At 40.4% G+C, this 27,176-nt stretch overlaps 20 protein-coding genes and 1 non-coding gene across 21 annotated transcripts; 14 read left to right on the top strand and 7 right to left on the bottom strand. All coding sequences in view use genetic code 6, as the record gives it.

The window, feature by feature from the left end:
* Positions 1 to 628: 628 nt before the first annotated feature.
* Positions 629 to 2,752, top strand: SS50377_27850 (Plasma-membrane choline transporter; the record flags this gene model as incomplete). The annotated part of the gene is made up of 1 exon (XM_067911629.1): positions 629 to 2,752. The coding sequence occupies one exon, from the start codon at positions 629 to 631 to the stop codon at positions 2,750 to 2,752; it is 2,124 nt and encodes a 707-aa protein (XP_067760651.1).
* A 480-nt stretch (positions 2,753 to 3,232) lies between these two features.
* On the top strand, positions 3,233 to 5,380 carry SS50377_27849 (uncharacterized protein; the record flags this gene model as incomplete). Its single annotated transcript, XM_067911628.1, has 1 exon — positions 3,233 to 5,380. The coding sequence occupies one exon, from the start codon at positions 3,233 to 3,235 to the stop codon at positions 5,378 to 5,380; it is 2,148 nt and encodes a 715-aa protein (XP_067760650.1).
* Positions 5,381 to 5,434: 54 nt separating this feature from the next.
* On the top strand, positions 5,435 to 7,009 carry SS50377_27848 (uncharacterized protein; the record flags this gene model as incomplete). Its single annotated transcript, XM_067911627.1, has 1 exon — positions 5,435 to 7,009. One exon carries the CDS (start codon positions 5,435 to 5,437, stop codon positions 7,007 to 7,009), a length of 1,575 nt encoding a protein of 524 aa, XP_067760649.1.
* A 46-nt stretch (positions 7,010 to 7,055) lies between these two features.
* SS50377_27847 (uncharacterized protein) lies at positions 7,056 to 7,664 on the top strand (the record flags this gene model as incomplete). The annotated part of the gene is made up of 1 exon (XM_067911626.1): positions 7,056 to 7,664. One exon carries the CDS (start codon positions 7,056 to 7,058, stop codon positions 7,662 to 7,664), a length of 609 nt encoding a protein of 202 aa, XP_067760648.1.
* A 36-nt stretch (positions 7,665 to 7,700) lies between these two features.
* On the top strand, positions 7,701 to 8,825 carry SS50377_27846 (uncharacterized protein; the record flags this gene model as incomplete). The annotated part of the gene is made up of 1 exon (XM_067911625.1): positions 7,701 to 8,825. The coding sequence occupies one exon, from the start codon at positions 7,701 to 7,703 to the stop codon at positions 8,823 to 8,825; it is 1,125 nt and encodes a 374-aa protein (XP_067760647.1).
* Positions 8,826 to 8,845: 20 nt separating this feature from the next.
* Positions 8,846 to 9,661, bottom strand: SS50377_27845 (uncharacterized protein; the record flags this gene model as incomplete). The annotated part of the gene is made up of 1 exon (XM_067911624.1): positions 8,846 to 9,661. The coding sequence occupies one exon, from the start codon at positions 9,659 to 9,661 to the stop codon at positions 8,846 to 8,848; it is 816 nt and encodes a 271-aa protein (XP_067760646.1).
* Positions 9,662 to 9,790: 129 nt separating this feature from the next.
* Positions 9,791 to 10,423, top strand: SS50377_27844 (uncharacterized protein; the record flags this gene model as incomplete). The annotated part of the gene is made up of 1 exon (XM_067911623.1): positions 9,791 to 10,423. The coding sequence occupies one exon, from the start codon at positions 9,791 to 9,793 to the stop codon at positions 10,421 to 10,423; it is 633 nt and encodes a 210-aa protein (XP_067760645.1).
* A 324-nt stretch (positions 10,424 to 10,747) lies between these two features.
* SS50377_27843 (Ceramide glucosyltransferase) lies at positions 10,748 to 12,070 on the bottom strand (the record flags this gene model as incomplete). The annotated part of the gene is made up of 1 exon (XM_067911622.1): positions 10,748 to 12,070. The coding sequence occupies one exon, from the start codon at positions 12,068 to 12,070 to the stop codon at positions 10,748 to 10,750; it is 1,323 nt and encodes a 440-aa protein (XP_067760644.1).
* Positions 12,071 to 12,249: 179 nt separating this feature from the next.
* SS50377_t20132 lies at positions 12,250 to 12,323 on the top strand. The gene has a single exon. It is a non-coding gene; the product is annotated as a tRNA-Arg (tRNA).
* Positions 12,324 to 12,510: 187 nt separating this feature from the next.
* SS50377_27842 (uncharacterized protein) lies at positions 12,511 to 13,242 on the bottom strand (the record flags this gene model as incomplete). The annotated part of the gene is made up of 1 exon (XM_067911621.1): positions 12,511 to 13,242. One exon carries the CDS (start codon positions 13,240 to 13,242, stop codon positions 12,511 to 12,513), a length of 732 nt encoding a protein of 243 aa, XP_067760643.1.
* A 72-nt stretch (positions 13,243 to 13,314) lies between these two features.
* SS50377_27841 (ATP-dependent RNA helicase) lies at positions 13,315 to 14,688 on the top strand (the record flags this gene model as incomplete). Its single annotated transcript, XM_067911620.1, has 1 exon — positions 13,315 to 14,688. One exon carries the CDS (start codon positions 13,315 to 13,317, stop codon positions 14,686 to 14,688), a length of 1,374 nt encoding a protein of 457 aa, XP_067760642.1.
* Positions 14,689 to 14,831: 143 nt separating this feature from the next.
* On the top strand, positions 14,832 to 16,550 carry SS50377_27840 (uncharacterized protein; the record flags this gene model as incomplete). The annotated part of the gene is made up of 1 exon (XM_067911619.1): positions 14,832 to 16,550. The coding sequence occupies one exon, from the start codon at positions 14,832 to 14,834 to the stop codon at positions 16,548 to 16,550; it is 1,719 nt and encodes a 572-aa protein (XP_067760641.1).
* Positions 16,551 to 16,597: 47 nt separating this feature from the next.
* Positions 16,598 to 17,956, top strand: SS50377_27839 (Kinesin-like protein; the record flags this gene model as incomplete). Its single annotated transcript, XM_067911618.1, has 1 exon — positions 16,598 to 17,956. The coding sequence occupies one exon, from the start codon at positions 16,598 to 16,600 to the stop codon at positions 17,954 to 17,956; it is 1,359 nt and encodes a 452-aa protein (XP_067760640.1).
* A 793-nt stretch (positions 17,957 to 18,749) lies between these two features.
* On the top strand, positions 18,750 to 19,103 carry SS50377_27838 (alcohol dehydrogenase; the record flags this gene model as incomplete). The annotated part of the gene is made up of 1 exon (XM_067911617.1): positions 18,750 to 19,103. The coding sequence occupies one exon, from the start codon at positions 18,750 to 18,752 to the stop codon at positions 19,101 to 19,103; it is 354 nt and encodes a 117-aa protein (XP_067760639.1).
* A 456-nt stretch (positions 19,104 to 19,559) lies between these two features.
* Positions 19,560 to 19,826, top strand: SS50377_27837 (uncharacterized protein; the record flags this gene model as incomplete). Its single annotated transcript, XM_067911616.1, has 1 exon — positions 19,560 to 19,826. One exon carries the CDS (start codon positions 19,560 to 19,562, stop codon positions 19,824 to 19,826), a length of 267 nt encoding a protein of 88 aa, XP_067760638.1.
* An 88-nt stretch (positions 19,827 to 19,914) lies between these two features.
* Positions 19,915 to 20,223, top strand: SS50377_27836 (LSM domain-containing protein; the record flags this gene model as incomplete). Its single annotated transcript, XM_067911615.1, has 1 exon — positions 19,915 to 20,223. One exon carries the CDS (start codon positions 19,915 to 19,917, stop codon positions 20,221 to 20,223), a length of 309 nt encoding a protein of 102 aa, XP_067760637.1.
* A 12-nt stretch (positions 20,224 to 20,235) lies between these two features.
* SS50377_27835 (Nucleolar protein NOP2) lies at positions 20,236 to 21,603 on the bottom strand (the record flags this gene model as incomplete). The annotated part of the gene is made up of 1 exon (XM_067911614.1): positions 20,236 to 21,603. One exon carries the CDS (start codon positions 21,601 to 21,603, stop codon positions 20,236 to 20,238), a length of 1,368 nt encoding a protein of 455 aa, XP_067760636.1.
* A 94-nt stretch (positions 21,604 to 21,697) lies between these two features.
* Positions 21,698 to 22,828, top strand: SS50377_27834 (Zinc finger domain-containing protein; the record flags this gene model as incomplete). Its single annotated transcript, XM_067911613.1, has 1 exon — positions 21,698 to 22,828. One exon carries the CDS (start codon positions 21,698 to 21,700, stop codon positions 22,826 to 22,828), a length of 1,131 nt encoding a protein of 376 aa, XP_067760635.1.
* Positions 22,829 to 23,361: 533 nt separating this feature from the next.
* SS50377_27833 (uncharacterized protein) lies at positions 23,362 to 24,522 on the bottom strand (the record flags this gene model as incomplete). The annotated part of the gene is made up of 1 exon (XM_067911612.1): positions 23,362 to 24,522. The coding sequence occupies one exon, from the start codon at positions 24,520 to 24,522 to the stop codon at positions 23,362 to 23,364; it is 1,161 nt and encodes a 386-aa protein (XP_067760634.1).
* Positions 24,523 to 24,637: 115 nt separating this feature from the next.
* SS50377_27832 (uncharacterized protein) lies at positions 24,638 to 25,567 on the bottom strand (the record flags this gene model as incomplete). The annotated part of the gene is made up of 1 exon (XM_067911611.1): positions 24,638 to 25,567. The coding sequence occupies one exon, from the start codon at positions 25,565 to 25,567 to the stop codon at positions 24,638 to 24,640; it is 930 nt and encodes a 309-aa protein (XP_067760633.1).
* Positions 25,568 to 25,739: 172 nt separating this feature from the next.
* On the bottom strand, positions 25,740 to 27,116 carry SS50377_27831 (Kinase, AGC; the record flags this gene model as incomplete). The annotated part of the gene is made up of 1 exon (XM_067911610.1): positions 25,740 to 27,116. The coding sequence occupies one exon, from the start codon at positions 27,114 to 27,116 to the stop codon at positions 25,740 to 25,742; it is 1,377 nt and encodes a 458-aa protein (XP_067760632.1).
* Between the last annotated feature and the right edge of the window lie 60 nt (positions 27,117 to 27,176).

Below are 27,176 nucleotides of genomic sequence, written 5' to 3'. Positions count from 1 at the left end.
CCTAACGAATGACCAGCCTACCATAATATGCAACATCCTTTTTTGGTTTCTTTATTCTAACATTTAATTACTATAGGTTTTCAGGTTCTTCAAAACCCAAAAAGTATAATAAAAACATTATTCAAATAGTTTATCGAGTACGCTTTAAAAACAAAAAGCTAAAATATACGCAGGGATGCCTAAAGTAAATACAGCATGCAAAGGAATCGTTATATTTTAATAGAGAGTAACAAAAGCCCTAATTTTAACCAAGTTTTCTAAAAACACGATAATTATTTATTCTAACGGAATCCTATACATAATCCGTTATAATTATCCTATTTTGTCTCAGAAGCAATCAGCTCCCACGCTGTGACATCTTGACGCAAAATCACCTAATTATCACTGCCACGAAAACGTCATTTCACACATTTCCCTCTAACCATACATTTCTTGAATAATTTCCGTCATAAACAGCCGTTTTCAACCGCTTCACACCCTAATTTTCTATTAAACCATTTTCAACCACTTTTTTGAAATTTGCTCAGTTAACACACTAAATCCTCCTATGAAAAAACTAAGAATCTTTAGTTTCAAAAATTGCATATTTATATTTATTTATTTAGAACCCCTCAAACAAAACTCAGAAATGCGTAATAAACGCACCACCGAACCCACCTACCACTGCACGCTCGCGCAGCCCCATACGCGCAAATCTCGTGATATTTTGTGCATCCTGTTTTTCTTAGGCTGGATAGCGTTCATTATCGCCATTTTCGCAACGCAAACTAACATCTCCAGTGATATTAGCAGGACTACTATTATCATATCCCCGTCAGATGGAAACCGCCGAATTTGTGGTCAGGCCACGCAAATCGACCCCTTCGCATCCGACTTTTCGACGTTTCTGACGAACTTCGCCCAGATCACAGCGTTCTGCCCCGTCTTCGTCGCTGTGGCACAGTCGAGCTTCGACTGTGCAACACTCCAATCGGGTGGTATCTTCAACTCCACTGCCTCCAAAATACTCTTCAGGAGCGCGCAGACCTGGAACAGCGATCAAAGCGCTACCAAGGCGTTCCAAACGCTATCGGGATTCGTGTGCGTCCCCAAGAACTAGGACTGCAGTGCATCTGGGAAGCAAATGCTGTGTTCAGCTGAGTTCCTGGCCCTCTACAACAAAATTGCGACTGCGACAGAAACGGATGTCTTCCAGACCTCCGCAGCGCTGGATAGCATGCTGTAGGCCGCCGTGAAGGTCGATGTTAGCAACACGTACCTGGGGAACATGTGCCATAAGCTATCTAGCGACAGTGCGCCGGTGACGATTTTTAGCGCTATTGGCATCGATTATTGCGGTATCGACTACATAAAAACGATTTAGCAGCTGTAGGTCATTGGCGGGATCTCGACCTATTTGGAGGGCTTTTTCAGCGGCATCGCCGGTAGTTTCGTGACGGAGATCGAGGCGCACTGGAGCTACGTTTTAGCTTCTATTGGGCTGTCTGTGGCGCTGATGGTAGTTTACTTGATCCTTTTGCGTTTCTTGGTCGGTTTTACGTTAGGTTTTACCATGGTTTGTGGCCTTGGTGCTCTCGGTTTCGGAATGTATATCTTATTCAGCAACTACCTCTTCATCGAAGCTCAGTTTCGGTTCCAACAGGAGGCGTTTGGTATTTTTAATCAGTCGCTCAAAAACCAGTACACATGGTTCTTGAGTGGCGGTATCCTTATGTCTATTGTAGCTGGAGTTCTTGTTATCATGATTTTGATTTTCTCGAAGGCTATTTTGATAGCTAGCGGCACGATTAAGGCTGCACTGACATCGCTAACGCGTACATGGTTTGTATTCTTTCTTCCCATCATTTTCGTGGTATTTAGTCTAATTCATGTCGCATGGACCGTACCGCTAACATACTTTTACTACATTTCTGGGAATTATGATGCCTTAACGAACAGCTTCAGCTTCATAAAAATGGTCGACACTGATGGGTTAATAATACCAGAAACCTAGTATTTGCAGGTGTTTTACTTTGTCAGTATGATTTTCACAATTATCTGGGGATTCTTTATTATTTACTGCTCATTTGAATATATTGTCTCCGCGTGCGTAGTACAATGGTATTTTACCGAGGATAAGAGCGCTCGTATCCCTAAATTATTCTCAAATGCGTTAAAATGCTATTTTAAATCATTTGGTACTGTACTAGTTACATCTTTTATAACGGCGTTTGTAGTCTTACTAAGATGGTGTTTTGAATATATTGTAAAACGTATGGAAGCTAGTAATAAACTGGCATAATCTAAGATAATTTAAGCAGCTGTTTGGTTTACTAGGTGCTGTCTTCGCTGTCTTCAAAAAATAACTGAGTGGATAAATAGAAACATACAAGTATGCGCTGCAATAACCGGTGATGGTTATTTTATAGCTACTGGGAAAACTCTGAGACTCATTCTTGGATCGTTATTTACTTCTGTAGGCGTAAAAGGTATTTCAAAGTTTTTCTTATTTGTTGGTAAGATATTAATCTCTGTATCTTCCGGAGTCATTTGTTATTTCTTAGTAAAATCAACTTCGTAACCTGAAATGGTAGTGGCTCCTATTATTGTTTCTACAATAGGAAGTTACATTCTAAGCTACTATATAATGAATATAATCAGCATAGTTATAGATACAGTATTTTTCTGCTATCTTTACGAAAGTACATTTTTGAAAAGTGACGTAGAAAAAGGAATCATTTTCTCGCCTAAAGAACTTTAAGCATTTTTGTGAAGCAATTGGAATTAACTAATATTATTATTTTTACTTATTTCATAACATTATCTCATATCTAAAAAACATTATACATTCTTTTACATAGTTGATAAAGATCTATTTAGTGGTGATATGAATATTATAGGTATTCAGTAACCCTAGTATTATTATCATATGAATCGAAATAATAAATAGTATAAAGTTATATTACTTATACAGAACTAAGAATTAACTACACCATTTTTGTATGAAATAACAAAATAGTTACCAAAGTTTATAGAGAAGCAAATAATTTTTAATAAAATTTAATTGCATTCTTTAACTGATAGTAGACATTATTAACTTAGCCACGATAATTTTTTAAAATTTAAATAGAATCTATATCTACTGTTCTTTATTGATATTATTTACAAGTGCTATACTTTTATATCATTATTATGATATTTTATATTTTATGCGTACTAATATCAAATTAAAGGTATTATTACGAATCATTGCATGTTGAATTGTCTTGTTAATTAACTCAGCATGGGATTATCTTCAGGTAAGAATTAACATTATAACCAATAGAATATTATTAGTGTGAAGATTATCCACATACTTAAATCATATTTTTAATTCAGAACATGTAGTTTCTTTTATTATACGAAAAAAACTAACTTGCATACCTAATATAACAACCAATTTCATTACTTTTAATTCTATGACAATTATTTAAATCTCTGCAATGAACTAGAATATTGGTTGATAATGATAATGAATAATAAATTTTTGACAATCTTTAAAAATGCGCAACGTTTAGAATAATAAGAATTATAAGTTTGTTATAACATATATTTAGTATAGTGTTTAACATTATTCACATTTGATATAAATAATTTCTTAGATTCTCAATACTTCCTATAGATTTTGTCAATTAAGAAAAACTAAACACCTGGCAAATCATTTACGTATTAATTTTTATAGCGTTGTATAAATGAGTAGTATAGATATTTATTTGATATAAAATCATCTACAGCTTTAAATTGTTTTAATAATATAAGCTATTTTATTTTTAAATTAATCTACATTATTTACTTGCTCTTCGATAAACTATTAATTTTAATATATTATTGTATTCTACATAAATATTCAAAATTCTAAATGTACAGTGAAGCATAACTTTTAGATATCAGAATACAGAATAACTCTAATGCTCGAATAAGGGCAATGCACTCACGACAATAATTTACATTCAGGACATCCACATCACCATAAAATTTAAATAATTAGCCTGTAATTATTTCCACACCAAAAATATTTTCTCCTTTACACCCTCCACCCTCAGCCAAAATTTATGAGCTTTAATTGAAGAAGAACTTAAAAACTCCAAAAATATTAAACGAAATCGACGAGTTTTCGGATCTTTCATTGTTTGAAGAAAAATGTAAGATATTTCATACTATAAACTAAGCAGAATACCTAACTGATGACTTAGAATATGGTAGTGAAATTTGTATTATCGCTAAATAGATTTTTATGTAATTCTTTTCATTGTAATCATGTATAGACTATTGCCCTAATGCCGTCTTGGTTGCATCAATATAATCTGCATCAAAAATATTTAATGTATAATTTAATTTTGAAAATGAGGAGTTTCTAAGTCATTTTGAGTATGAAAATTTAGACAAAATTATTTAGCAGACAGAAAAAATTGTTTTTGAAAATTGTCTTAATCCTGCTTATTTTACGATAAAATAATTACTCAATGAATTTAATTTCTAAAAAATATTAGAAATTACCTAAATCTATACATTTTAATTAGAAGCTGTTTCTTAAACTTCATATTTTTCTACTCCAAAGATTGAATCTTTCACGCCACAGTCTAGCACTATCGAAGAAGTTACATAATTTAATATGATTGATGAGTTGCTAAATTATTCAATGTAACAGTATCCAGATTTATAGATTTTATCTAGTTCAGAAATTTAATAAGAATTAGATTATCTAAATATAAAATCTGTTAATTTCGAATAAGATATATCTATTATTACTATTTATAGAGTTTTTAGTTAAATTTTATCGATTTTACTAAACTATGACTACTATCTATTAAACCGTGCAGAAAATATATTGGACTAATGTGTAAGAATATCTTTAAACTGTATAATTAATTAGTAGCTATTGCACCAATATAAGTAGGTGTCTTAATTTTCGGTTAGTCAAATATGTTAACAATAATTTCCTTAAACTCCATTGTTTCATTTTAACAATTTCGATGATTCATTTTAATTTATTGAAAATCATAAATAATTATGCTTACTAAAAAATATATTAGAAATATAATAATAAAGTATGAACCATTAAACAATAACATCATTGAAGTCTTTGCTATATTAAATAACACTAGAAATTGATAATTACTTTATTGATAATAATACATAACTTTTATTCTGCTAATAACCTGGATCTTTTATATACTGTGTCAAATCAATGAATAAAGTGATTAACTTTGAAATTGATAGTGAAAGATATGAGCAACTTGTTAACTAACTTGATGCCCGAAAAAAGGATTTGGCATGCAGTAACAGTGGTATTTAGAAAGAAATAGAAGGAATTAAGGTAAAGTATGGAGTTATTGATGGATGTATTTTTGGTGGGTTTTGAGAAAGTTTAATGATTTAGATATATAGTATTATAAATATATTTTTAAAAATATAAATGAGGGTTTCATAAAATCGCCCACAGTTTTAAAAAATATCATCCACCCCAACCAAACAAATTATACTGAAATATCCAACAAAGGACAGAGATTTTAATTAATATTCAATTATTGATGAAACTGATCCGACTTAATATCATCTGTCAAAATCTGGGATTCCAGAGCGAATTTTATAAGATACAAAGCTCTAGTAAGTTTAATCATCGCCACAATAATTAGATTAATAATAAGAGTAGAATACTCTAGACTCACCATATAGACCAATTTTCAGAAGGAAAATTGTTGACTAAAAAGACGAAAGCTCAGAATCATCATACACTGAAATATCTGAAACAATACCTTTAGAAACTTCTGAAATACCACGATATGAGCCTACACCTAAAGTTGAGAAATGGAACTTCAAGGGAAAGCCTCGTTAAAATCCCCAAGAAAGCAGTCTGCATTTTCCAACCCCTAGCCCTGCTAAGCTGTCTCAGCCTACCAGTAGGAATATGTAGAAATCTCTATCTCCACTTATTGCACCTACTTCAAAAATCAGCAGAATTAAAAAACTTAAGGACCAAGAGCTGGACAAAGAAACTGAAGATTTTGTTTAAAGACAATTCTATAAGCACGAGTCGGTTATTTAAGCAGATTTTATTAATTAGTAAACACAAAAAATGGACGATCTTTTAAGCAAAATTGACAATTTGTTGAATAAATCACCTGCCCAACCCACCCAACTAGAAATCTTAGAACCAGTTTAATCCATACCAGAGGAACCTACCTCTAGCGTCAATATATATCAGGAATTCTAGCACGAAATTTAAAGCTAAAACTTAACTCAAAACTAGGTTATTTAGTAATAGAAATCTATGCTGCAGTAAAATTAAATTCTTTAGGAGTAAATGCTCCAAATGTAAAAATAAATCCTTTATTTACAGGAGCAGAAGACAAATTGGTAAGATACACCATAACCAGTAATTACTGGGTAACTAAAAAAACACAGTTCTGCTATTCAGCAGTCTTCTATTTGTGAATTATCACAAATTAGCGTTAGTGACGAGAATATAGATGTTCTAAAAGTTACAAATACTGCACATAATCCCTAAAATACCAAAACAATCACGAAATAATAGCAGGAACAAGTTTGTCCAGAACAGTCAAAAATAGTTAAATAGCCTATATTGGCCTAAAATTAAGTGCAAAGCAGAATCCCTGGTATCGTTGCTAGGAAACCTATTAAGCCTGCGCTAAGACCTCCGTAAAAAATTGCTCCACGATATGATGACACCTAAGACATCGCATTTTCGCCTAAGAAAGTGCAATATCAGCCCTATGCCACAATGGAAGACCCTTATGCAGTTAAGCATATCCGCACCAAATAAACAACATTATCATAAAAGCCAGCAAATCCTACAAAAGACACTATAGTAAACCCTATCGACTACGCTTTAAAAAGCTTTGACGAAAAACTCTCTAATATTCAATCCCAGGACAAGCGGAAGCCCCTGAACGTCTACGACGAGGAAGTGGAAAATCTGAAAAAGCTGAACCTCTACTTTTAGTAGCAGATAGACAGTTTTACGGTCTGAATTTCTGCATCTCAATTATTATATACCAACCCTACTTGCCTCAGAAATGGAATTCATTAAAAACGCAATTGAGGGCGCTATCGGGAATGTGACGAACGAACTGACAAATGACATTTCCGGCTCGCTGCCATTCGGAAAGCACAAAAAGTAGAGCCAACAATACGATGAGCAGTACTAATAGTAATATTAATAGTAATACTAATAAGCACAATACTAATAATAACAGTAGAGCTACCATACACAGCAATCGAACTATGACGTCAGGAACGAATATCCTGGCTAGTAATAGAACTATTAGTAGAATAACAGCAACTAGCAATAGCAGCAAAACTAATACGATTAGCAGTACCTCTAACAGCCCTAAATGCAGCAATAAACCAGTTCCTACCAAGTAGATGAGATGAATTTGAACTACGAGCCTCAAAATTACGGATACGACGATTACGCTAAAAATTGGGCCGTGAATTAAAATAACCCCTAACCAACCGACCAATTTGCTTCTTAAAGCTGTCAATTTGCTTGTTAAAATCTCTAATAACCCAATAATAATCTCTAATCACCCAATAATAATCACCCCCAGCAAACTTATCCTAATAATATATAATATTAATATTAGTAACCCGATTTTTCCTCCCTTCCACCATCTTTTGACTGAACCATATTATTATATATTAATATACATTATTTAAAAATGTTCTACGAGATTTTTTTCTACTGCAGAACGAAAGGGCCGAAAATTTCCTTCACGAAATCGGTCTAAGACCTCTCAATTCGCGAGATTTTCCTCATCGCGCAGCTGCAGCTGAAAACGCAATTTCAGTACAAAATCGTGCCTGAAAACACTGAAATTTCGCTTATTTTCACCCGAAACGGCCGGAATGTGCACCAGTTTTTGGCTGACCAAACCGCTAATTTATCGACTTTTTATCCCCTAAAAACGCATTATCGCTTTGACGAAATTTTCTACTTCCAAATTTCCGAAAGATTTTTTGACCCAAATTCGAAATATTTCGAAAAAACTGTTCAAAGTCCACTGGTGGTGGGTTCCATTCCCACTCCGCGAAGTGAAGTGGAAAGAATTTTGTCAAAAATTTATCCCGTTCCTTTTTTCATTTCCCAGCAAATTCTGGCAGCGCCGTACAACGCGTTTTTGGACAAAACGAACTCGCAGATTGTCGTCGGGACGTCTTATACAGAGGCCATTTAGGGCATTGGTGAAAATACGAGTAAAGCCGGTAATTTTTATTTTGAGATTATTCTACGGCTTCCAAATATATTCAGTAGAATATATAATAATATATAAAAATTATTTTACAAATTAAAAATTTACGGGTATCAAAATGGTCAAAATCTGAGCTGCCAGCTCGTTTTTGCTCTGCGGTTTCCAGTATTTCCCTTTGTTATTACCATGATCGTAAATAGCGTTATTTAGTGCGTTTTGCTGTATTTTTCAAGCTTTTTGCGCGGTTCAAATTTCGCTGAAATTGTTGCAAATTTCCTTAAAGTGCTGGCCTTCAATTTCATTTTTAAATTGGTTTTTCACTCCAATTCTGTGATATTACCGCCGAAAATCATTTTCTAGCTCTGGAAAATCATCGATCCGCTGGGACAGAATAACAGGGTTTTCCATTACCTTTTCGATGAAGTTTTCCGTGCTGATACCGAAACTCGCAACAGGGGAGGCTTTAACAGAAATTAGCAGGCCCCTGAGCTTCGAGAAATTGGAGTGGAAAATGGAATTCAATTTGAAATTGCTAAACTTGAGGTCTTAGAAGAGATTTTTAAATCGCTAAGCCCGTGGTATAGAGTGAACTGAAAACTATTTCATAAGAGAAATCACTCCGTTTATTCGACCTCTTTTTCAAGCTTCTTACCATTTCTTTGCTTCTCGTTGCACCATAATCTTTTAGCCGCATTCTTGCTGACTACAGGGGAGGAAGCCATTTCTACCGTTTTCCACTCCTTCTTTCCGTCGTAAACATCTTTTATGAATTCCCTTAATTTGGTTGCTTGAACCTCAATATCCTTTCCATAACCACTTTCCTTCTTGAATTCCTCTGTCTTCATATCATAAACACCTTTGGGCTTTGAAGCTACTAATTTGTCATTAAGAGCCTTATGATAATTGTCATGGATTTCCTTTACTTGTGCCGGGGTAATTCCACCAGCCATTGTGATTCTTCTAAAAGCATCACGCAGGGGCTCATTTTAAAATGAAATTTTTTAGAATCCAGCACTTTCAAGGCATGCTTGCAGAGATGCACTGGTCGTTTTCTCTTCGTCAAAAGTTAGGGTTGCCATTACTGAGAAACGATCTAGTTTCACAATTTCTAAGCTTTTAAGCAGATCCTATATATCAACTGAGGTGATTCCAGTTTTGCAAATGCAAATTTTTAGAGGTTTTGACTTCAGTTTTAACTATATTTTGTTATTGTATAGCTGAACTGTTTCTGAGCGGTTGATAGCATCGATGAAAGCCGTTTCACCATACTGTGTCATTTTTTAATTAAATACTGGGATTTTCATTGCCTGATCAAATGTAAGAGCAATATCTTAATCGAGCTGATAGAAAAGTTCTGGTGATAGAAGTACACGATCTGGTGCAAAAAACTCATTGACAAATTAGGTGACTGGGTGAGTTTAATTAGACATTATCAAGTGAAGTGGTTATTGGAAGGGTAATATAATTATTATACAAAACTAAAAATTATATTTATAAAATAAATAATTCTCATAACATATTATTAATTATATTTAATAGGTATTGTCTATATATTTTAAATGCGCCAGATTAAAGTTGATATTTAGTCTGACATACTATTCACTCCTAAATCAGTACGCTTCAACTCATTAGATTTCAAATTTGATAAGGTAACTGAAGACGTGTCAGAACTTAAAATACCTTTCTCACAAAGTGACCACTAGCTTATTATTTTTGGCCCAGGAGCATAGCTTTGTGCTGATTTCTTAATAACAAGAATTCGCGGCATGAATTTTTAAATACGTGCAGGGGAATTTTCAACATCTAAGATTAGAGATTTAAATTTAGAAAATTATGCTTATAAGACGGAAATCAGCGAATTAAAGTAATAAGTAATAAATGACACGGTGATAGAATAGCTTTAGGCTAGACGCACTATTACAAAGCAAAAGATAATATCGACAAAGCCATCTAGGGTATACGAAATAAGCAGATGCTGCTTTAACGAAGAGTGTAAAATGTCGCACGGCTCTATTATCATATTAGTTGTAGGAGATGACGGATTCTAGGGATTAAGAGCTTTTGCGGGTGGTGAAAATGGTGATTTAACCTTCAAAAAATTTGGTGATAGGTAATTTGACGCTATAGCATGTGTAAATAACGAAAGTTTGGACTGGTGCATGGAAATAATGTTCCTGCTTGGAAACAAGTGATATTATCTCTTTACTACCAAACTCACCTAATTTATTTAAAATATGTAATATAGAAAATTGAAAAAGTGTTTGCCCTAGCGACGGCTATCATAGCTGTACTGTCCTATGAAGCGCGTATAATGTAGACAATTGCGATATACATCCTTCACATTTTACTTCGCCATGTAGAGACTAATAACGGAAATCCGGATGATCGATCGAAGGAGTGAAATCATATAATAAATGCGTATTAATATTAGATTTATTCATATATAATAATACTATATTTATTTCATTCCTTTCTATTTGATCGATATTACTCTAGATTATTTGACAGTATATGTTTCACTCCGAAAGATCCTTGAAAACCCTGAAAACACGACCGTCGCGGCGCTCAAAAATCGACCGGCCCCACTGAATTCTACGAGTGCACACTACCTACAGAACGAAGACTGGTAGGAGTGCCAAATGTGCCACCATCGCCAGTCCCATTCGGAAGTCCCCTAACTCTACACTTTGCCCCAGCTAGGCTAGGCAGCCCGAGATAGCCACATTTACACTTTTTCCGACCCAAAAAATACAAACGATGTATATTACCATATAATAATGTTAATATAATAATTCCACGCTACAAACTTGAAAAACGGCGAATCCCAGAATGCAGTTCACGAACAGTCCTCCTAACGCGATCCCCATCAGCATGAGTGTGTTTTAGATAAAATGTGCCTTATTGGTGTACATCGTCAAAACGTACAATTATCTTTTGGTGTAGTTGGCATACTGCATAAAGCTGACGTCAGCGACTTGGTTCGAGGCCAGTAACCCTGAATTTGTTCCGATGCTAAGCCCGCGCTGCCGCGCCAGAAATGAGAGGCTCATGTCCTCGCTGTAGCAGTGGTCCTGATATAGCTTTTCCACTTCAAATTCGTCGAATTTCGCCCGCGTTATCGCGAACATTCCGCCCCAAAGGAAAGGCGGCTACGGGCCTGAAAAAGATATCAAGTTTATGGCGCGATAAGCGCATATCATCAGGCTCCAGTAGTTCCTGTTATTAATAGGATATTCTACAGAATATCCCGTCGTTATATCACTTTATTTCAGCGAATTCACCAAGTTTGGCAGCAGCTATGCTTGAACCAACACGTCATCGTCCAGAACGACCAAATTCACGCCCCCTGCAAGCGGTAAAGCGGCGAGGAGCCCGTGAATCTTCTGCGATTTGTCGTAAGAAGTCCCGGAGATCACAATTTGGACCGTGGAGGCAGGGAACGGCCAATTTTCACCCTCAGAAAGCAACTAGCCGTTCTGATCACAGTTTTATCCGCCGCAGCGCTAGATCTCGCAAGTCGCTTCCAGACCGATCCCGACCAAGAACTGGAAAATGTGCCCTAGGGCAGGGTCGCTGGCCGACTCCACCAAAAACATGACCTGCTTTGGGAGGCGAGCGGCCAGAATTGCGAGCCACTTCAGCGCCTGCGCTGGCTGGTCGTAGCGGCCCGTGCAGGGCAGCAGGATGCTGCTGATTTCTGCGTTTTGGGCGTCGCTGGCAGCCAGAAATTGGAGCGGCGCGTGCGATTTCTGGCCCCCAAACGGGCGGAATCGGGCCCCCAAACGGCGGAAAAGCTGCCCGAAAACGAGCGCTGCGGCGAGGGTGCAGAGGGGGAGCATTGTAGGGGTTCGCAGGAGTGGAGCAAATAAAGGAATGGGTGGGCGAACGCGCCGGAAATGCTTGGGCCAGTTTGGGATGCATTTTGCGGCTTAAACGGTGGAAATTGGATAGTAATTTTTGCTGTAATAAATATTGATATTTGAATTTAATTAAAGTATAATAAATTTAGAATTTACATGCCCCATTAGCTCAATTGGATAGAGCGCTAGCCTTCTAAGTTAGAGGTTGAGGGTTCGAGTCCCTTATGGGGTAAATTGTTTAAAATATATCATTTAAAATAAATTATTTAAAATATATCATTTAACATATATTATTTAATTGACCCCCAGGCGCTTTATCCCGCGCCAGTGATTTCCTGACATTCTGGCGGTAAAGTTACGCCCCAGCCCGCCTTAAACACAAATACGAAATTTTCACCCCCCCCCCAACCCCCAACCCCTCACAGCATGCCCAGCAATTTCGCTTCCTGCAGCACGCACTTTTTCTTCAAATCGACCGATTTTTCGAGCTCCAGTTTCTCTATTCCCAGCAGCTCCGCCAACTCGGCTTTTCGGCTCTGCAACTGCCTTTTCAGCCCCAACTATTCGCTTTCCCGCCCCCTGCGAATCTCCTCGCCCCGCGCTGACCCCGAACCAGCCCAAATCGACCGCCTGGACGCGCTGACCCGCTCCTTTTTGCTGCTCATTATATCACTTTCCTGGCGCCTCGAAATTTCAAAATCGCGCTCTCGCGCCTCTCTGCATTTTTGGGCCCCGCGGCGCCTTTCCGCGAGCGCGGAATTCCTGGCGGCGCGGACGGCGGCGCGCTATTCGCTGCCCTGCAGCTGCAGCTCCGACTTTCGGGCTTCGAGCGCAATTTGCAGCTCGAATTTGCGGGCCAAAACGGCGGATTTGGATAGTTTCTGCTCGAAAATTCGCTCCTTTTTCTACCGTTCGCTGGCGATTTGGAGCGTTAAAATTGCGGTATATTTGGCTTAGTTAGCTATTAAATTGGTAATTCTGAGCCTTGTGGAGTGGAGTTGGGAGGCGATTTCGCTGATGTGGGATTGCGTGATGTAGGATGGTTCCAGCGGCTCAAAGTCGTTAATATCGGTCAAATCGTCGCCAGATAGCGCTAATACGTCCAGATTCTGCTTTTGCGCTTCTTTTGGTTAAAAATACCCGCTAAACATTTTATCGCTTAAAAAATAATTATCATTATTATATGTTTAATATAATTTTTTCTTTTTCCTTTCCACTTCATAATGTTCAATTTTCTCACGAAATCCGCCCGATTCAACAAGCAGAAACTGGACAATACCTACGAACTGATCAGAAACAAGCAGAACAAGGACCCCTCGAATTTTGTCTGCATCCAATCGCAGCAGCCCACAGCGGCGGACGGCGCCCCAGAAACTGACGCAGCCTACCTCTCCCAGGCCAATACAGAGCTCGAAAATTACAATTACGACCTTTTCCGCTCCTTTTCCGGTCTTTTTCCGGCTCTTTAAACCGCTCTAAAATCACAAAAAATTACTGTGCCGACGCTGCCGCAAAGCCTCGCTTTTGGGCCAATTTCGGGCCGCCAGGACATGCTTTTAGTCGCTCAGACGGGCTCTGGCAAGACTCTCGCGTACTTGATCCCACTCGTAAATTCGCTCCTAAACGGCTCAGAAAAGGGCATGCGAGCGCTAATTCTCGTCCCCACGAAGGAGCTCGCCCTGCAGGTCCACAAAGCGGCTTTATCGCTTACGCAGCGCATCAAATTCCCGATTTTGAGCTCCGCTTCAGCGCCAATTTCAAAACTCGCAATCGGCATCTCCACTCCGCACGCCGTCCCGCTGGCGCTGCTTTCTTCGATATCTTACCTGGTTCTCGACGAATGTGACGCTTTGCTGCAAAAACTAAACTTGAAAAAAATTGATAATATACTTAATATTATATAATAATAACAAAATGTATAAATTTCGCTCCTAAGTGCAACTTTGAATTCTGAATTGAATTTGGTTGCCAATTCCTTTTTGGCCAATAAAGCGCAAATTTTTTTGAACCGGCAGAAGGCGAATAAGAACATTTTTCACGACTTCGTGAACTGCGGAAAATCCGCTCACAAATCGCTCGTTTTGAAGCAAATTTTGACCGAAAATCGGCCTCCTTTCATCGTTTTTTGCTCAGAAAATTCTACGGCAAAATCGGTTTTTCAAGAATTGAATTTGAATTCGAATTTTCCTTCCCTCCTTTTAATTGGCACAATGAACGAAAGTGAGCGAAAAGTGAATTATTTGAAATTCAGGCAGCAGCGGAGCCTCGTTTTGGTGGCCACGGACGTCGCCTGCCGCGGCCTCGACTTTTTTGGCGTAAATTGCGTTATTTAGTACGATTTGGCAAGTGATATAGAGCATTATATCCATAGGAGTGGAAGGAGTGGAAGGCAGCAAAAAGGAAGGAGTGTGAATTTGTATACTTTGAAGGAGCGGGAAAGAGGTGGAGTGGACGAAATTTGGAAGGCCTGCGAGGAGTGTGAAAGGAAGGGGTTTTAGGAAAATAGGAAGGGAGGTGCAAATGTGGAGCGGAAAGACGAAATGAATGTGGAATTGAAATTTAAATTGAAAGAAGCGGGGAAAGTAGACGAGCAGTGAGCGGTTGGGTATGCTTATTTGATGAGTTAGAACGCTGTTTTCAGTACAATATTATTATATAATTTAATATATATAAAAATTTTATTTTAAATATATTATTATATAATAATTAGTAATATATTTAACTTCCTTCCACATATCGAATGAAATCGGCAGTTTTTCTTGCTTCGGACACCAAAAGCATGTACTATTCTGCGACTATTCCGCCATAAAATTCGCTAAATGAGACGTTCTAGACTGCGCCTCCAAACTCCAGCTTCCTGTTTTTAGGAGACGCTGATATGCTCTAGAAAGTACAAGATTTTGCGCAAGGGTTTACAGCGAGCGCAGTACGCCCATAGTACATTTCTTGCAGGTTAAAATCCGAGATGGATAACCTAGATTCACAGGAAGTGCATTATGTGCAGGAGAATTTTACAAGATTTACGCCAGACAGCTTTAGCCTGCAGATTGAGAAGCTGCACGAAATACAGGATCTTAAGAACTAGTCATAGGATTCATGTTTTCTTCAAATTTACGAAATTTTGACCTTCAATAACAACAAGATTTCGAGAACTTTCTTTATCCATGCAGAAAATGGAATTGATATTTCCACAATTATTAATTTCATATAGTCATACTACTTGTTTGACTCGCTAGAAATGGAAAATTATTTCACTTTTTTGAAGCAGAATCGTGTAAATTTTAAGTCAATGAAGGCCTATTAAAACAAATCATAAAATAATTACAACCCCTAAAATTTACTGTTAAACTTAATCAACACCACTCCTTTCTAAATTTTTGTAAATGAAGAACTGTAGTAGTTTGAGAAAATTGCTACATTACGTAATTTTAAAATTAAAAGTTAGCAAGTTATGTATTTCTTTGATACATTGACTGCTAAGCATTTTGAATAGTTAACATTTACACACTGTGAACTGAAAGACTAAAAGGTAACTTTTTAGGTCAAAAAGGAGCGTTTTTAGACACTTAGCTTACTGGAATCTTCTAATTTTTATTTAACTAAAATAAACTTAAGTAATATAGAGGGTTAGATTGAAAATCAGTATATTTAGGAGCTAATAAATCGCACAAATACCGTTATTTCATAAATTAATGAAAGATTGGTTTTTAGTGAATTTAAACTTAAAGAAAATTTTGAAAAGTATGAAGCAGAGATAAACAAGTAATGGACTGGGAAATCTAACCTTAGCTGGAATATCAAAACTGAAAATTATTTTAAGATAATAGAGAAGTAAGCTGAAATGTCAGACAGGTTATAACAGTAAATATTTTAAGAGATGGTTTTTAAGATTTCTGAGCATTACACCATAGAAGATAGAGTTCGATAGGTTTTAAATGCATGCTTTTCTGATAAGAAGAATTCACATAATGATGTTATTCAAAAAAATAAACTAGATATGATGATTAGAAACTATAATAATGGGATAGCACAACTACCTAGATTAAAAGAACAGCAATTATAAGCAAAAAGCGATATAAGTTATCTTAAGTAGAAGATATAAGAAATAAAAATAAAAATTGAAGATAAAAATGAGCAAGTGTATTATAACCAAGACTGCAATAATGCTTACATTAAGAACGTTGTTGAAATTAAAAACTTGATCAATTAATACAGCAGTACTATCCGGAATTATTCCTTTGAATAGTATCTACCAGACAGTACGAAAATAAACCATTTCCGGCTCATTGCATGGCGAAATAGCATAAATTCGCTAAACAAGAAAGTCTGCTCAGACAAAGTAGATTTACAAAAAGATATCGCAAGATTCTAAAATACTATTAAGCACCAAGGCGCCAACAAATTCGAAAAACTAAAAGCTTTAGCTACTGACATGGAACTTATTAGCAGCAAAATGTGAAATTATGTATAATAGTCACTAAATTTTTATCCACTCCAAATTTGAATATGGACCTTACAGCGTCACAACTGACCTCTTCTGTCTCCGCAGCACCGCCCGCTCCGATTTCGGTCATTGCGCGCGTCCGCCCGGCATTCCCCAAAGAGCGCGTTTCCGACGTCCCCTGCATCCGCGCAGAAGGCAATTTTGTCATCACGCACGACCCGATCACCGGAATTGAAACGTCCCACGAGTTCGATACAGCGCTACCGTCAAATTCGACGAATTCCGACGCGTTTGAGGCGCTATTTCCGCTCCTTTCGGCCGCAGAACAGGGATTTCCGCTCCTGGAGCTCTCATACGGCGTCACGTCGGCCGGAAAATCGCACACGCTATTCGGCTCATAAAACGAGCCCGGAGTCTTCCAAATGGCCGTTTTCCACCTCCTGCAGTCCAGCGAAGTGGAAATTTCGGCCGTGCAAATTTACATGAACCAGGCGCAGGACCTGATCACGGGCAGCATTCTGCGCATCATAGGGACCGGCAGCGACCCGCTTCCGGCGCGGGCCTGGAAGGCGATAACGACCGAATCGCTCCAATCGCAGCTTTCGCAAATTCTGCAAAATCGCGAAGTCGCCTCCACGAAGTTAAATTCCGCGAGTTCGCGCTCCCACTGCCTCGTTTTCGTGCGAATTCGCTCCTCGACGATCTGCTTCGTCGACCTCGCGGGCTCCGAGCCGCACCAGCAGGAGGCCTCTAAGCAGGTTTAGCAGGAGGGCGCCTTCATCCGCACGTCGCTCCTCATGCTCGACCGCTCCCTCAAGGAGCTCAGAAACGCCGCCAAAACGTCTTCCCTGGCGACGTCGTTCCGCTCGTCTGCGCTCACAATGGCCCTGCGGCCGTTTTTGCAGCTCCGGAACAAGCGCCTCGCAGCGCAAATTTGCATGTTCCTGAACTTGCATTAATGCGTTGATGGCTTCCAGTCGAATAAAGAGACTTTGCAGTTGGGGCTCGTGACTAAGGAAATTAGAAATTACGCGAAGACGCCCAGTCGGATTTAGGGCGTAAATCGGAGCGTTAGGAGCGTTTGCGGGAGTATGGTGGGGAGTGTTGTTGGGAGAGATTCTGTGGTCGAAATTGAGGGTTCGGTCGTGCAAATTGGGTAGAAGGAGTGGGAAGGGGTCTTATAGCAGTTGTACGACGTGAGCGAGCAGCTATAAGAGGTCGAAAATGAGTACGAAAATGACATTTTCAGCGCCAGGAGCGATTTCGCAGAAGAAATGAAGCAAATGATCGAAATTGAGGTCAATTTCGAGCGGATGGAGTGGCTCGGGGTCGTGCGGGAGCGGGATCTGGAGATTCAGCGGCTGAGGGAGCTGCTGGGCGAGAGGGGGGAGAGGGGCGAAAATGGTGAATTGGGGGAGTGAGGGAATGCGACATTTTGGGTTTTATGGGTGGAACATATCTACACTTTTAACAAAATGGCTAAATCGCATAATATAGTAATTAAATATAAAAATTTAGCTGCGAGATAATTTTAATATTTGGTGGTTGTATATAATATAAATGAAAGTTAAAAGTAAAGCTTTTCTAGGTGATCGCAGGAGGCCACATTCTATAATTCAAAAAACTGATCATATAAAAATATGGATCTTCTTATATAATGGAGTAACTAGTTTAAATACCATAAAATGCGTTTTTCTGCTGGCCGTAATAACTGTCGTTAACAAAATTTATCTTTCCGTCAAAATTACCACCGCTTTACAGACTCAAAATATCGCATTTTTTGAGTTATACGACATGCGTCCGAACTCAGAGATTAAGCTGGTCATTTCCCAAGTTGAAGTCTGCAGAAAATACAGCATCTTGAATATTCTATGTGTCGGTGGTAACACCTGTTTCGATTACAGAAAGGGCATCCACTCCGGAGCCAAGCTATCAGCTGAAGTCCTGTATCCATAGTTTGGGAGTTCTACGAGGAATCTAGTACCACAGCAGTGGCCCTGTCTATTTACGATGCTTTGACTATTTCTGTCACTAGGTCTGAGAAGAAATGTGGCAGGTTCTTCCTGGAAGATGCACAGTACAAAAAATAATAGTTATTTTACCTGCACTGCTTCCTGATCGTCTTGATTATTCACTCATGTCCGAAGCTGTCCTGGTACTAGCAGGAGAATAGCTTCATCGATGCGCTTATCCACATTCTCGCTTACATGATCAATGATCACTGCCATAAAACACAATGCAGTATTCATGTACAAAACGGAAATGATCAATAACATCTTCAAATGTGGATTTATTTTGCCGGAGGAGCCATACAACCCCGACTCCCGCGCCAACTTCTGCTGGATTACGCCCTCACTGCTCAACTAGTTTTATGGTATTGGATTCCATGATCGAGCGTTGGTTGTTTATATGACGGTACATGCACTGGGAGCAGTGGATTAGACTGTTTCTCCTAGGGCGGGCCTCGGAGGAGCGTTCCCGGTCTTTATCAAGGAAAATAGGGAAGTAGATCAGAACTAACTGATTTAACAGTATTTTGGGAGAAATTATCCGCTAAGAAAGAGCTGAGTGGGTTATCTAGGGCGTCTAGCATAGATCAAAAAATAGTGGAACCCCATCACTTTGGACGGTATCTTTGGTATGAAAATGTGTGATTCTGAGAACAATTCGCTCATGAGTATCTTCATGACGAAGCCGTTGTGCAGTTAATATAATGATTGGATTTGTAGTAATGGCATTGCTGAAGATGCGTACTCGATGATATGACAAGTTATAAGAATTAATATAATATTATCAGTTTATATTCTACTTTATATTTTAAGTCAATAATTATCTGTAAGATACATGTAAGTAACAAGTTTCCTCTTCCATGAAACCACAATAGTTTTGTTGATCAATAAATAATCCAATAAAGTATTTATTCTATATATAATGATAGTTAGCAAAATAGTCTTTAGAAACTGATTAACCTGCGGGTTGTAACTGTTATATTTCCTGATAATATGAATAAGTAATAGAATAAAAATGAAAAAAATATTTAAAAAGCCGAAAGAATTCAATTTTATTAAGACAAAACAATCGTACACAGGTTTACTTCCTTCACTAGATATTTATTAAAAGATTCCCAATAATTCATACCAAGTGGATGCAAATTCCTTACTCCAACTGTTTAGCAATGATTAGTCAGTTGAAGATTATAAAGTACTGTATAGAGATTTAAGACTTTCTAGCTTTCTAAATATAAATCTTAATAGTGCTAATAGTTAAAGGGTGAGTATATCAATAAAATGAAATCATGAGTATATTTTGCGTGATTTAATTTTAATTTTTTAATCAGTTTATTTATTTAATATAATATAACAATAATGTATTAACAATAATGTCCTTCTAACTTAAACATCATCTTAATACGCTAGTATCTATAAAACTAAATGACAAATCTACGATATCGGGTATACTACTTAAATTTGACAATTTTATGAATGTTGTTCTCAAATAAGCTACCTGTGAATAAAATAACATACGCCGTGATATTGGTTTAGTAGTTTTGAAAGGTGATAATATTTCATATATTATACCAACTAGCTTAACTTAGAAAAAAGACGTGAATAAGATCGTTGAACCTGTTTAAAAATCTATTATTCCTGGGCTGGTATTTATACCTGGTTTAAAACTTAATAAAAAGTGAATTTAATCATCATCATTCATCCTTACCAGCAACCTAATTAAATTTTTCAACTAGAGGTTTCATACCAGGTTTCCTCTAGATACAGCAAACATAAAAGCCCTATACGTTATGTGTATGAGGATAGAATCTTCGAGATTTTTCCATTCCATAAAAGAACTTCTTACCTCTATAATTTCCAATACCTGGATTACCAGATACTAAACCAGTCTCAACAATTTAACAGTCACCACGCTTTTATAATACCCAGTCGACAACAGCTTCATTTTCTGCGATAGTTACAGAGCATGTTGAATACACAATCATTCTTGGAGAATTAGATTTGTTAGATACCATATCTATTGCATGCCATAAAAGCTCTCTTTAAAGAGCCTACTATCGGTCTAGGTCTTAAAAGTTTCTAGAACATTTTGCTTTAGGATCCTTGCAGATAACACCAAGACCAGTACAAGGTGCATCTAACAGTACTCTGTCCATTCCACCATAAGGTAACTTTCGACCATCATAATTTACAACAATTGTGTTAGTAACTCCCATTCTAGCTAAATTTGCCTATAATGCATCAATTCTTAAACGGTTAAAATCATTAGCAATAAGTACGCCAGTGTTTTTCATTAAGGAAGCGATATGTGTAGTTTTACCTCCTGGTGCTGCTGATATATCGATAATTTTTTCATTAGCTTGGGGACGAAGAGCCAAAACTGGCATCATAGAAGCAGCATCTTATATCATATAAAGACCTTTCAGATATTCAGGAGTTGCACCTAGGGGTATTTAGGATGAAAACACAGTAAGACCATCAGGAGACCAAGTTATGGGCTCCAATTCCACTCCTCTAGAAAGTAGTGCGGCGGCAACATCTCTTCTTTTTGCCTTCAAAGGATTTACCCTGATTGTGAGTGGTCTAGGTTTTTCAGAAGCTTATACAAAACTAAGGAACTCTACTGGGCCGAAAACTCCAAGTAAAATTTCAGCAACATCATCAGAATATCCATAGAGATTGATGACATCTTATTTTAGGATTTAAACATATGTGGGACGTGGAACCTATGGGTTTCTTTCATTTTTGAAGTTTGATAGGATATAACTTACTCTAGAAAGGCGAGCTAAAGTCTGTTCAGGTGAATTTGGTAGATCTGATCTGGGATCATATTGAGTATTCTATGGTGCTGGTGCTGGTTCGGGTATGTTCTATTCAATAAGAAGCTTACGATGAGCTAAAAGTTCTTCGTCAATAGATACAGAATCAGATAGTTCAAGAAGATTTCTAGGTTAGTTTTAGACTTCTTCTATTTCATAGTTTTCCTCTTCATTACAGAATTGTTCTTCAATTGGCTCGTTATCAACCATTTAAGCTTTAGATGACAGTGAAACTAGTGACATTATGGAATGGGGAGTGGAAAGATTCTTTTAATAACATTATGATATATAAATTATTTATTAATCCTGTCCATTTTCCATTCCACTTTGAGTCGTAATGCCACCAAAGAAGCAATTGGATGTTTCCAAGAAAGCACTATAAAAAGAGGCAAAGCAGACGATAGAAGATGCTACTTTTGGTCTGAAAAACAAGAATAAATCCAAAAAAGTACAGTAGCAGATATAGGCTGTATAAAAATAAGTTTAAAACAAAGTTGATACTGTTATAAAGAATGCTTTACCAAGCAAGCTTTAATAATCTCAGGCTGACATCCTTAAGAAGTAAAAAGAGGACGAAAAGCGTTTACAATAGCTTTAAATGCTTAGATCGACTTTGAAGCAACCCCCTGTCCCCGAAGGCGAAAATCCTAAAAATTACCCCTGTATTCTCCACCAATACGGCTGCTGCGACAAAGCTGAGAAATGTAAATATTCACACGGTGAGAAAGTGGAAATTATGACGCCACAGCAAATACTAGAAGAAAAAATGCGCAAAGAGCAGGAAAAGCTTGATAAAGCTAAGGATTACGTTTCAGAAGACATGGGTAAGCTGGATATCTATAGAGAAATGCGCGACCAAATCATCGAATACAGAGCAAAACAAAAAAGCTTCAAAAACGGAAAAGACTACGACGAAGTCTTAAGCGAAATGCTCGCTGATTTCCAGGACCGCACGAGAACGCATAACTACTCTGACCTCATTTGTAAGAATTTCATCCAGGCGTGCAGAGAGAACGTCATCGGATTTGGCTGGAACTGCGCCCACGAGAAGCAGCAGGGATATTGCCAGTACAGACATTGCATCCCAATCGATTTTGTGCTCTTCGAGAAGCCTGAGGACTTCGACGAGGATTTGGACAACGAGCAGTTCGAGGAGGAAATCGAAAGGAAGCGGAACGCGATAACGCAGGGAACACCGGTGAACGAGGAGACCTTCGCCGTGTGGAAGCAGAAGAGGGTGCAACAGCAGCTAGAAGAGGCCGAAAAGGCCGAGGCCGAGAAGGAGCTAAAGATCGGCTTTACCGGAAAGATCATTTTCGCGAAGGGGATGTTTAGGGCCGGAGCTGAAGGCGACGGCGAGGAATAAGGCGGTGAAATAGAAGGTGGGGAGATGGACCAGTTTTTCAGCGGGTACAAGAAGAAAATCGCAGAGGGCGGGGAGGTAGAAGCAGAGGCCGAAGGCGAGTGATCGATTTGCTGAGTTGCTGATTTAGCTTAAAAATGCATTATGGCTGCTTGGAATGCACTTTTATAAGAGTTAATTATATAAATGAATATATATTTACATATTTTTACAAATATACATATATACTCATTTATTTACGTAAATAAGTAATAGTCGAGGAGAGAAGTTTGTTCTTAGCTGATAATAAGTTAATTAGTTGGATATTTCATATGGTATTGCTTTGTCAGCGATAATAAATGTTACTGATAGAATGTAAATAACAGAAATAGTTAAATTCTCAACAAGTGATGATTCGATAAATTTATAATTCCTTTAAATTACTATTAATGTTAAGTAAATAAAAATGAAATTAATTAAGCGATAAACAAAGAACAAAAATTTGCCCCAGCACCGACTGGTATAAACTTAGCTTGTAATTGAGCAGATCATTCCCTAAGACTCACGAAGCCTTTGCTACGAAGGGTCAGCAGATCAATTAACTGACATATTGTCGCAGGTGTCGGACTGGTCGGACTTGGACAATTGGACGAAATGAGTCACTTCCTGCGGGCCCTGAGCAGCAGCGCCTCGCGTGCCCTGCGGAGGTCGGTCGCCCGCTGGCGCTGGACGGCGTAGCGCTCGCCCATGGCCCGGAGCTGGGCCTGCTGGCGCTCCATCTTCGCCTCGATGCCGGCGACGACCTGGTGCAGCCCCAGGAGCTCGGCCACCGCGACGGCGATCTGCTCGCGGAACATGCGGCTGTCCTCGGTGACCTCGCTGCAGGTGCTCTCGCTCACCTCCACCATCAGGAGGGACCGCGACACCTGCCGCACGAAGGAGGGCTCGGGCGAGCGGGCGGAGAGCAGCAGGTCCTCCCTCGCGCCGAGCGCCTTGGGCCGCAGGGACAGCGCGGGGTACAGCGCGTCCGCGAAGGCCTTCGCCGCCTTCTGGGCCCGCGGCGTGCACAGCGGCGCCAGCACCGGCGGGGTGGCGGGCCGGTCTTCTGCAGCAGTGCCTTCATTCTGGTTGGACGAAGTAGTTTGCCCTACCATATGGCTAACTGCCAGAAATGTCGGCGGAGTGAAAACGTAAACTTAACAGCACTCAGATCGCACCCATGGTTTCAGTGGTCTCGTCTCCGCGCCAGCTCGCGTCAGAAGGCGGCGTCCTGTCAGCACACGGTGTAGCCGAAGCGGTCCTCGAAGTTGAAGGCCTGCACCACCGCGCCGAGGAGGGTCACACCGGCCAGCGCGGGGGCCTGCAGGGAGAGGCAGAGGCGCGCCGAGGGCGGGATGTCCAGCAGCGCGCGGTTGCCCACCAGCGGCACCGCTATGTCCCCGGCGGCGGTGTGCACGAGGCAGGACCCCACGGCGCAGGGCGCGGCCAGCACTACCTCCCGCACCCTCACGATCGCGTCGAAGGCGAAGTGCAGGGGCTGCCCGCTGGCGTCCAGAGGGAACTGCGGGCGGGCGAGCAGGAGCGGGCCCAGGTCCATTCGAAGTCCGCTCCGAATGCTCACTCCACGGCGGTCCGTCATCTTCGACGCGAACCCCGCCCTCACGCGGCTCGCGCGCTCCCAGCTGCTGGGGACGCAGATCGTAGACCTCGGCCAGGCGGTGGCGGCCCTGCAGGCGGAGCAGGACGCCCTGCGCACCGAGCAGTGCCAGCTGCGCTACGACATCGCGGAGCTCACCGCCCGGCCCCCCGCGGTGCGCCATGCCCCCCTCCTGCACTTCGAGGCCTTCTACCCTACCGAGGCGCGCGGCAACGCCCCCCTCCTGCGCACCGAGCTGGCCCGCCTCCGCGCCGAGATCGGCCAGCTGGGCGCGCTCCTCACCACAGCACCCGGCCCGCCTGCGCAACCTCCGCCGCCTGCCACAGTGCCCTGAGCTGCAGGTCCAGGTACGCCGCGCTCCAGTGCTGCTCCGCGCCCTGCTGGCGAAGGGCGTCCGCCTGCTGCGCCGCGTTCCGGCTCGAGATGTCGCTGAAGTTCGCCAGCGAGTCAGTCATTAGGGGGATAGATCGATCCAACTCAGGAAGCTCGCGCACTCGGAAAATCTACTCAATTGGATCGACCTTTCCGTCCTCAGTGAGCGCTTTCAGCACACCCTTATAGTCGGCCAAAGAGCAGTAATTTTTGCCTTTGACCAGCCCTGTATATTTTTTAACCATCTCGATGGTGAGCATGTAGTGGTTCTTCATGCCACTGCGCATTTGCTTTAGGTTGGAGTGCCGGTTGTGGTTACAGTCAAACCAGTAGAAGATGGCCAGCGCTGGATTCTTGAGAATTTCGTTAAACCTATAAAACACATATCCATAGTTTATGAACTCCTCAACGGAAATATGAACATCTGCGAATTCCGCCATGCGCCTCAGCTGAAAACCGTGTCTAAAGTTGATATAATTATGACTTGCGCACACGTCCTGCGGCGTTAGGAAATCGTAAATCTATCGCATTTTTTCAGAAAAAATACTGAAGCGCATCCTGACGCTTCGATAGTGCATCTGCTTGAACTCCCTTTCCTCAGGCTCTGAATCTGAGTCGTCGCCTTTCTTTTTACTCGCCTTTTTACTCGCCTCTGGCGGGTCGCATTACGCGATTTCGAAGTCCTCGAAAAACAAATCCGCCATTTCAAACGGCTTGAACTGGCACCTGAAATCTGCCTAGCAGTATGCGGTATAGGCAGGATTGGTTTGCAGCTCAAAATCTGGCGCGGCATGCTTCAGCTCGTCGTCTATTTCGTCTGCGCCTGCACAACCCATTTTTGAAATCAAAAACATATTATATTATATAATAATAGTATTTACCGAAAATTTTCACTTCCTTTTCGCGAGTCCCAAACGGCTTCACCCCACCCCTATATTTTGATCTGCTGACTAGCGATTTTCCCCCAGCGCCCGTTATGCGATAATTTGCAACGCGTGCCCAAACCGTTCACTCCTCAACGTCGCCCTCGCCCCTCGCGGCGCTCAAACTCGCCCGCTGGCCCTCGCGCCGCGCGAACAAATCCCTCAGACCGACGCGTTTCGCCTCCGTTTTCGCACCGCTGATGGTCCCGATTCCGTTGGCGTTCAAATTAACGTTTTCCACGCCCATTTCCTCGTCAAAATTGCACGCTTTCGGCCGCGCGATAAGGCCGTTTTTCTCGTACGCTTATATCATCTTCTCGCACAGCTCATGCGCCCCCGCCGGCAGCGAAAAGCCCGTTCCCGCGAAATCGCGGCTCATCACTTCCAGCGCCCGCGGAAGCTCCCTAAATTATTGGAGTGGAAAATCAATTTGAATTTGATTTTCACTTTCGTAAATTCTCGCGAAATTGACGCCCTTGAACCACAAATGGGCCTTAATTTCTGCGATTCCGAACTGAAATCCGAGCCGATTTTCGGGCTTCAAAGTGAGCAATTTTTTGATCAAATCCTTCGCGTTTTCGCTCACTTTCGGGAACGCCGGAAACGCGTAAATTCCGGCCTGAATTCGACGCGAAATCGCCTGAAATCCAGAATTTGGAGTGTAAAAAGGCGTTTTTCCGTACAAAAGCTCGTAAATCAAAATCCCGAGGGACCAGAAATCCGCTGCCTGCGAGTGCTGGCCCGAAATGACGTCCGGCGAGAGGTACTCCGCAGTGCCGACGAACGACGTCGAGGACTGGTGAATTGGAGTGGGAAAAAGCAGTTTTTTCTTGTACATTTTGGGCTCAAATGAAGCGATTTGCTGCGCTTATATCACTTGTTTCGCGAGGTCAAAATCCGTGAGTTTCACGTGATCGTTGCGGATTAGGACGTTTTCGGTCTTCAAATCCCTGTAAATTATGCCGTGGAAATGCAGATATTCGAGCGCCGTCAGGAGCTCAGAAACGTATTATTTTGCGACATTTTCCTGCAAAAATGCCTGTTTTTTGAGGATTTGCGCCAGCTCGCCGCCCTCGCAAAATTCCATTAGCAGGTAGTAGTTGCGCTGGTCCGAAAATGCGGCGTACATGCGCGCCAGGAAAGGGTGATCCAACTGCGACAATACTTCGTATTCTTATACGAAACGCTTCGTTTTGTTCCGCTCCACCAAATCGCGCTTTGAGAGGACTTTGAGGGCGAAGATTTTCTGGTTCTTTGCCTGCGGAATGAATGCTTTCAGGTTCTTCGCGAGGTACACGCGGCCGGCATCGCCAGCCCCTAAAAGCGCTACAATCTCAAAATCTGAGGGCATCACGTGCGGAAGTGGGGTTTTGGACTTTAGATTGATATTTTTAGTGGAAACCTAGTTTCCAGAGATTGTGCTCAGCGCTGAGAACTTTTGGGTCGTTTCCGGGATTTGCATTTTTTCTATGTGGAAGGGTGGTATGTAATACTTTTGTATATAATTGGGAATATGACGTAA

The sequence above is a fragment of the Spironucleus salmonicida genome, chromosome 8 (genome assembly GCF_000497125.1).
Source record: "Spironucleus salmonicida strain ATCC 50377 chromosome 8, whole genome shotgun sequence".
In the NCBI taxonomy this organism is placed as follows: domain Eukaryota; phylum Fornicata; order Diplomonadida; family Hexamitidae; genus Spironucleus; species Spironucleus salmonicida.
The sequence above is the reverse complement of the archived record's forward strand: the minus strand, read 5'-3'. Positions and strand labels throughout refer to the sequence as shown.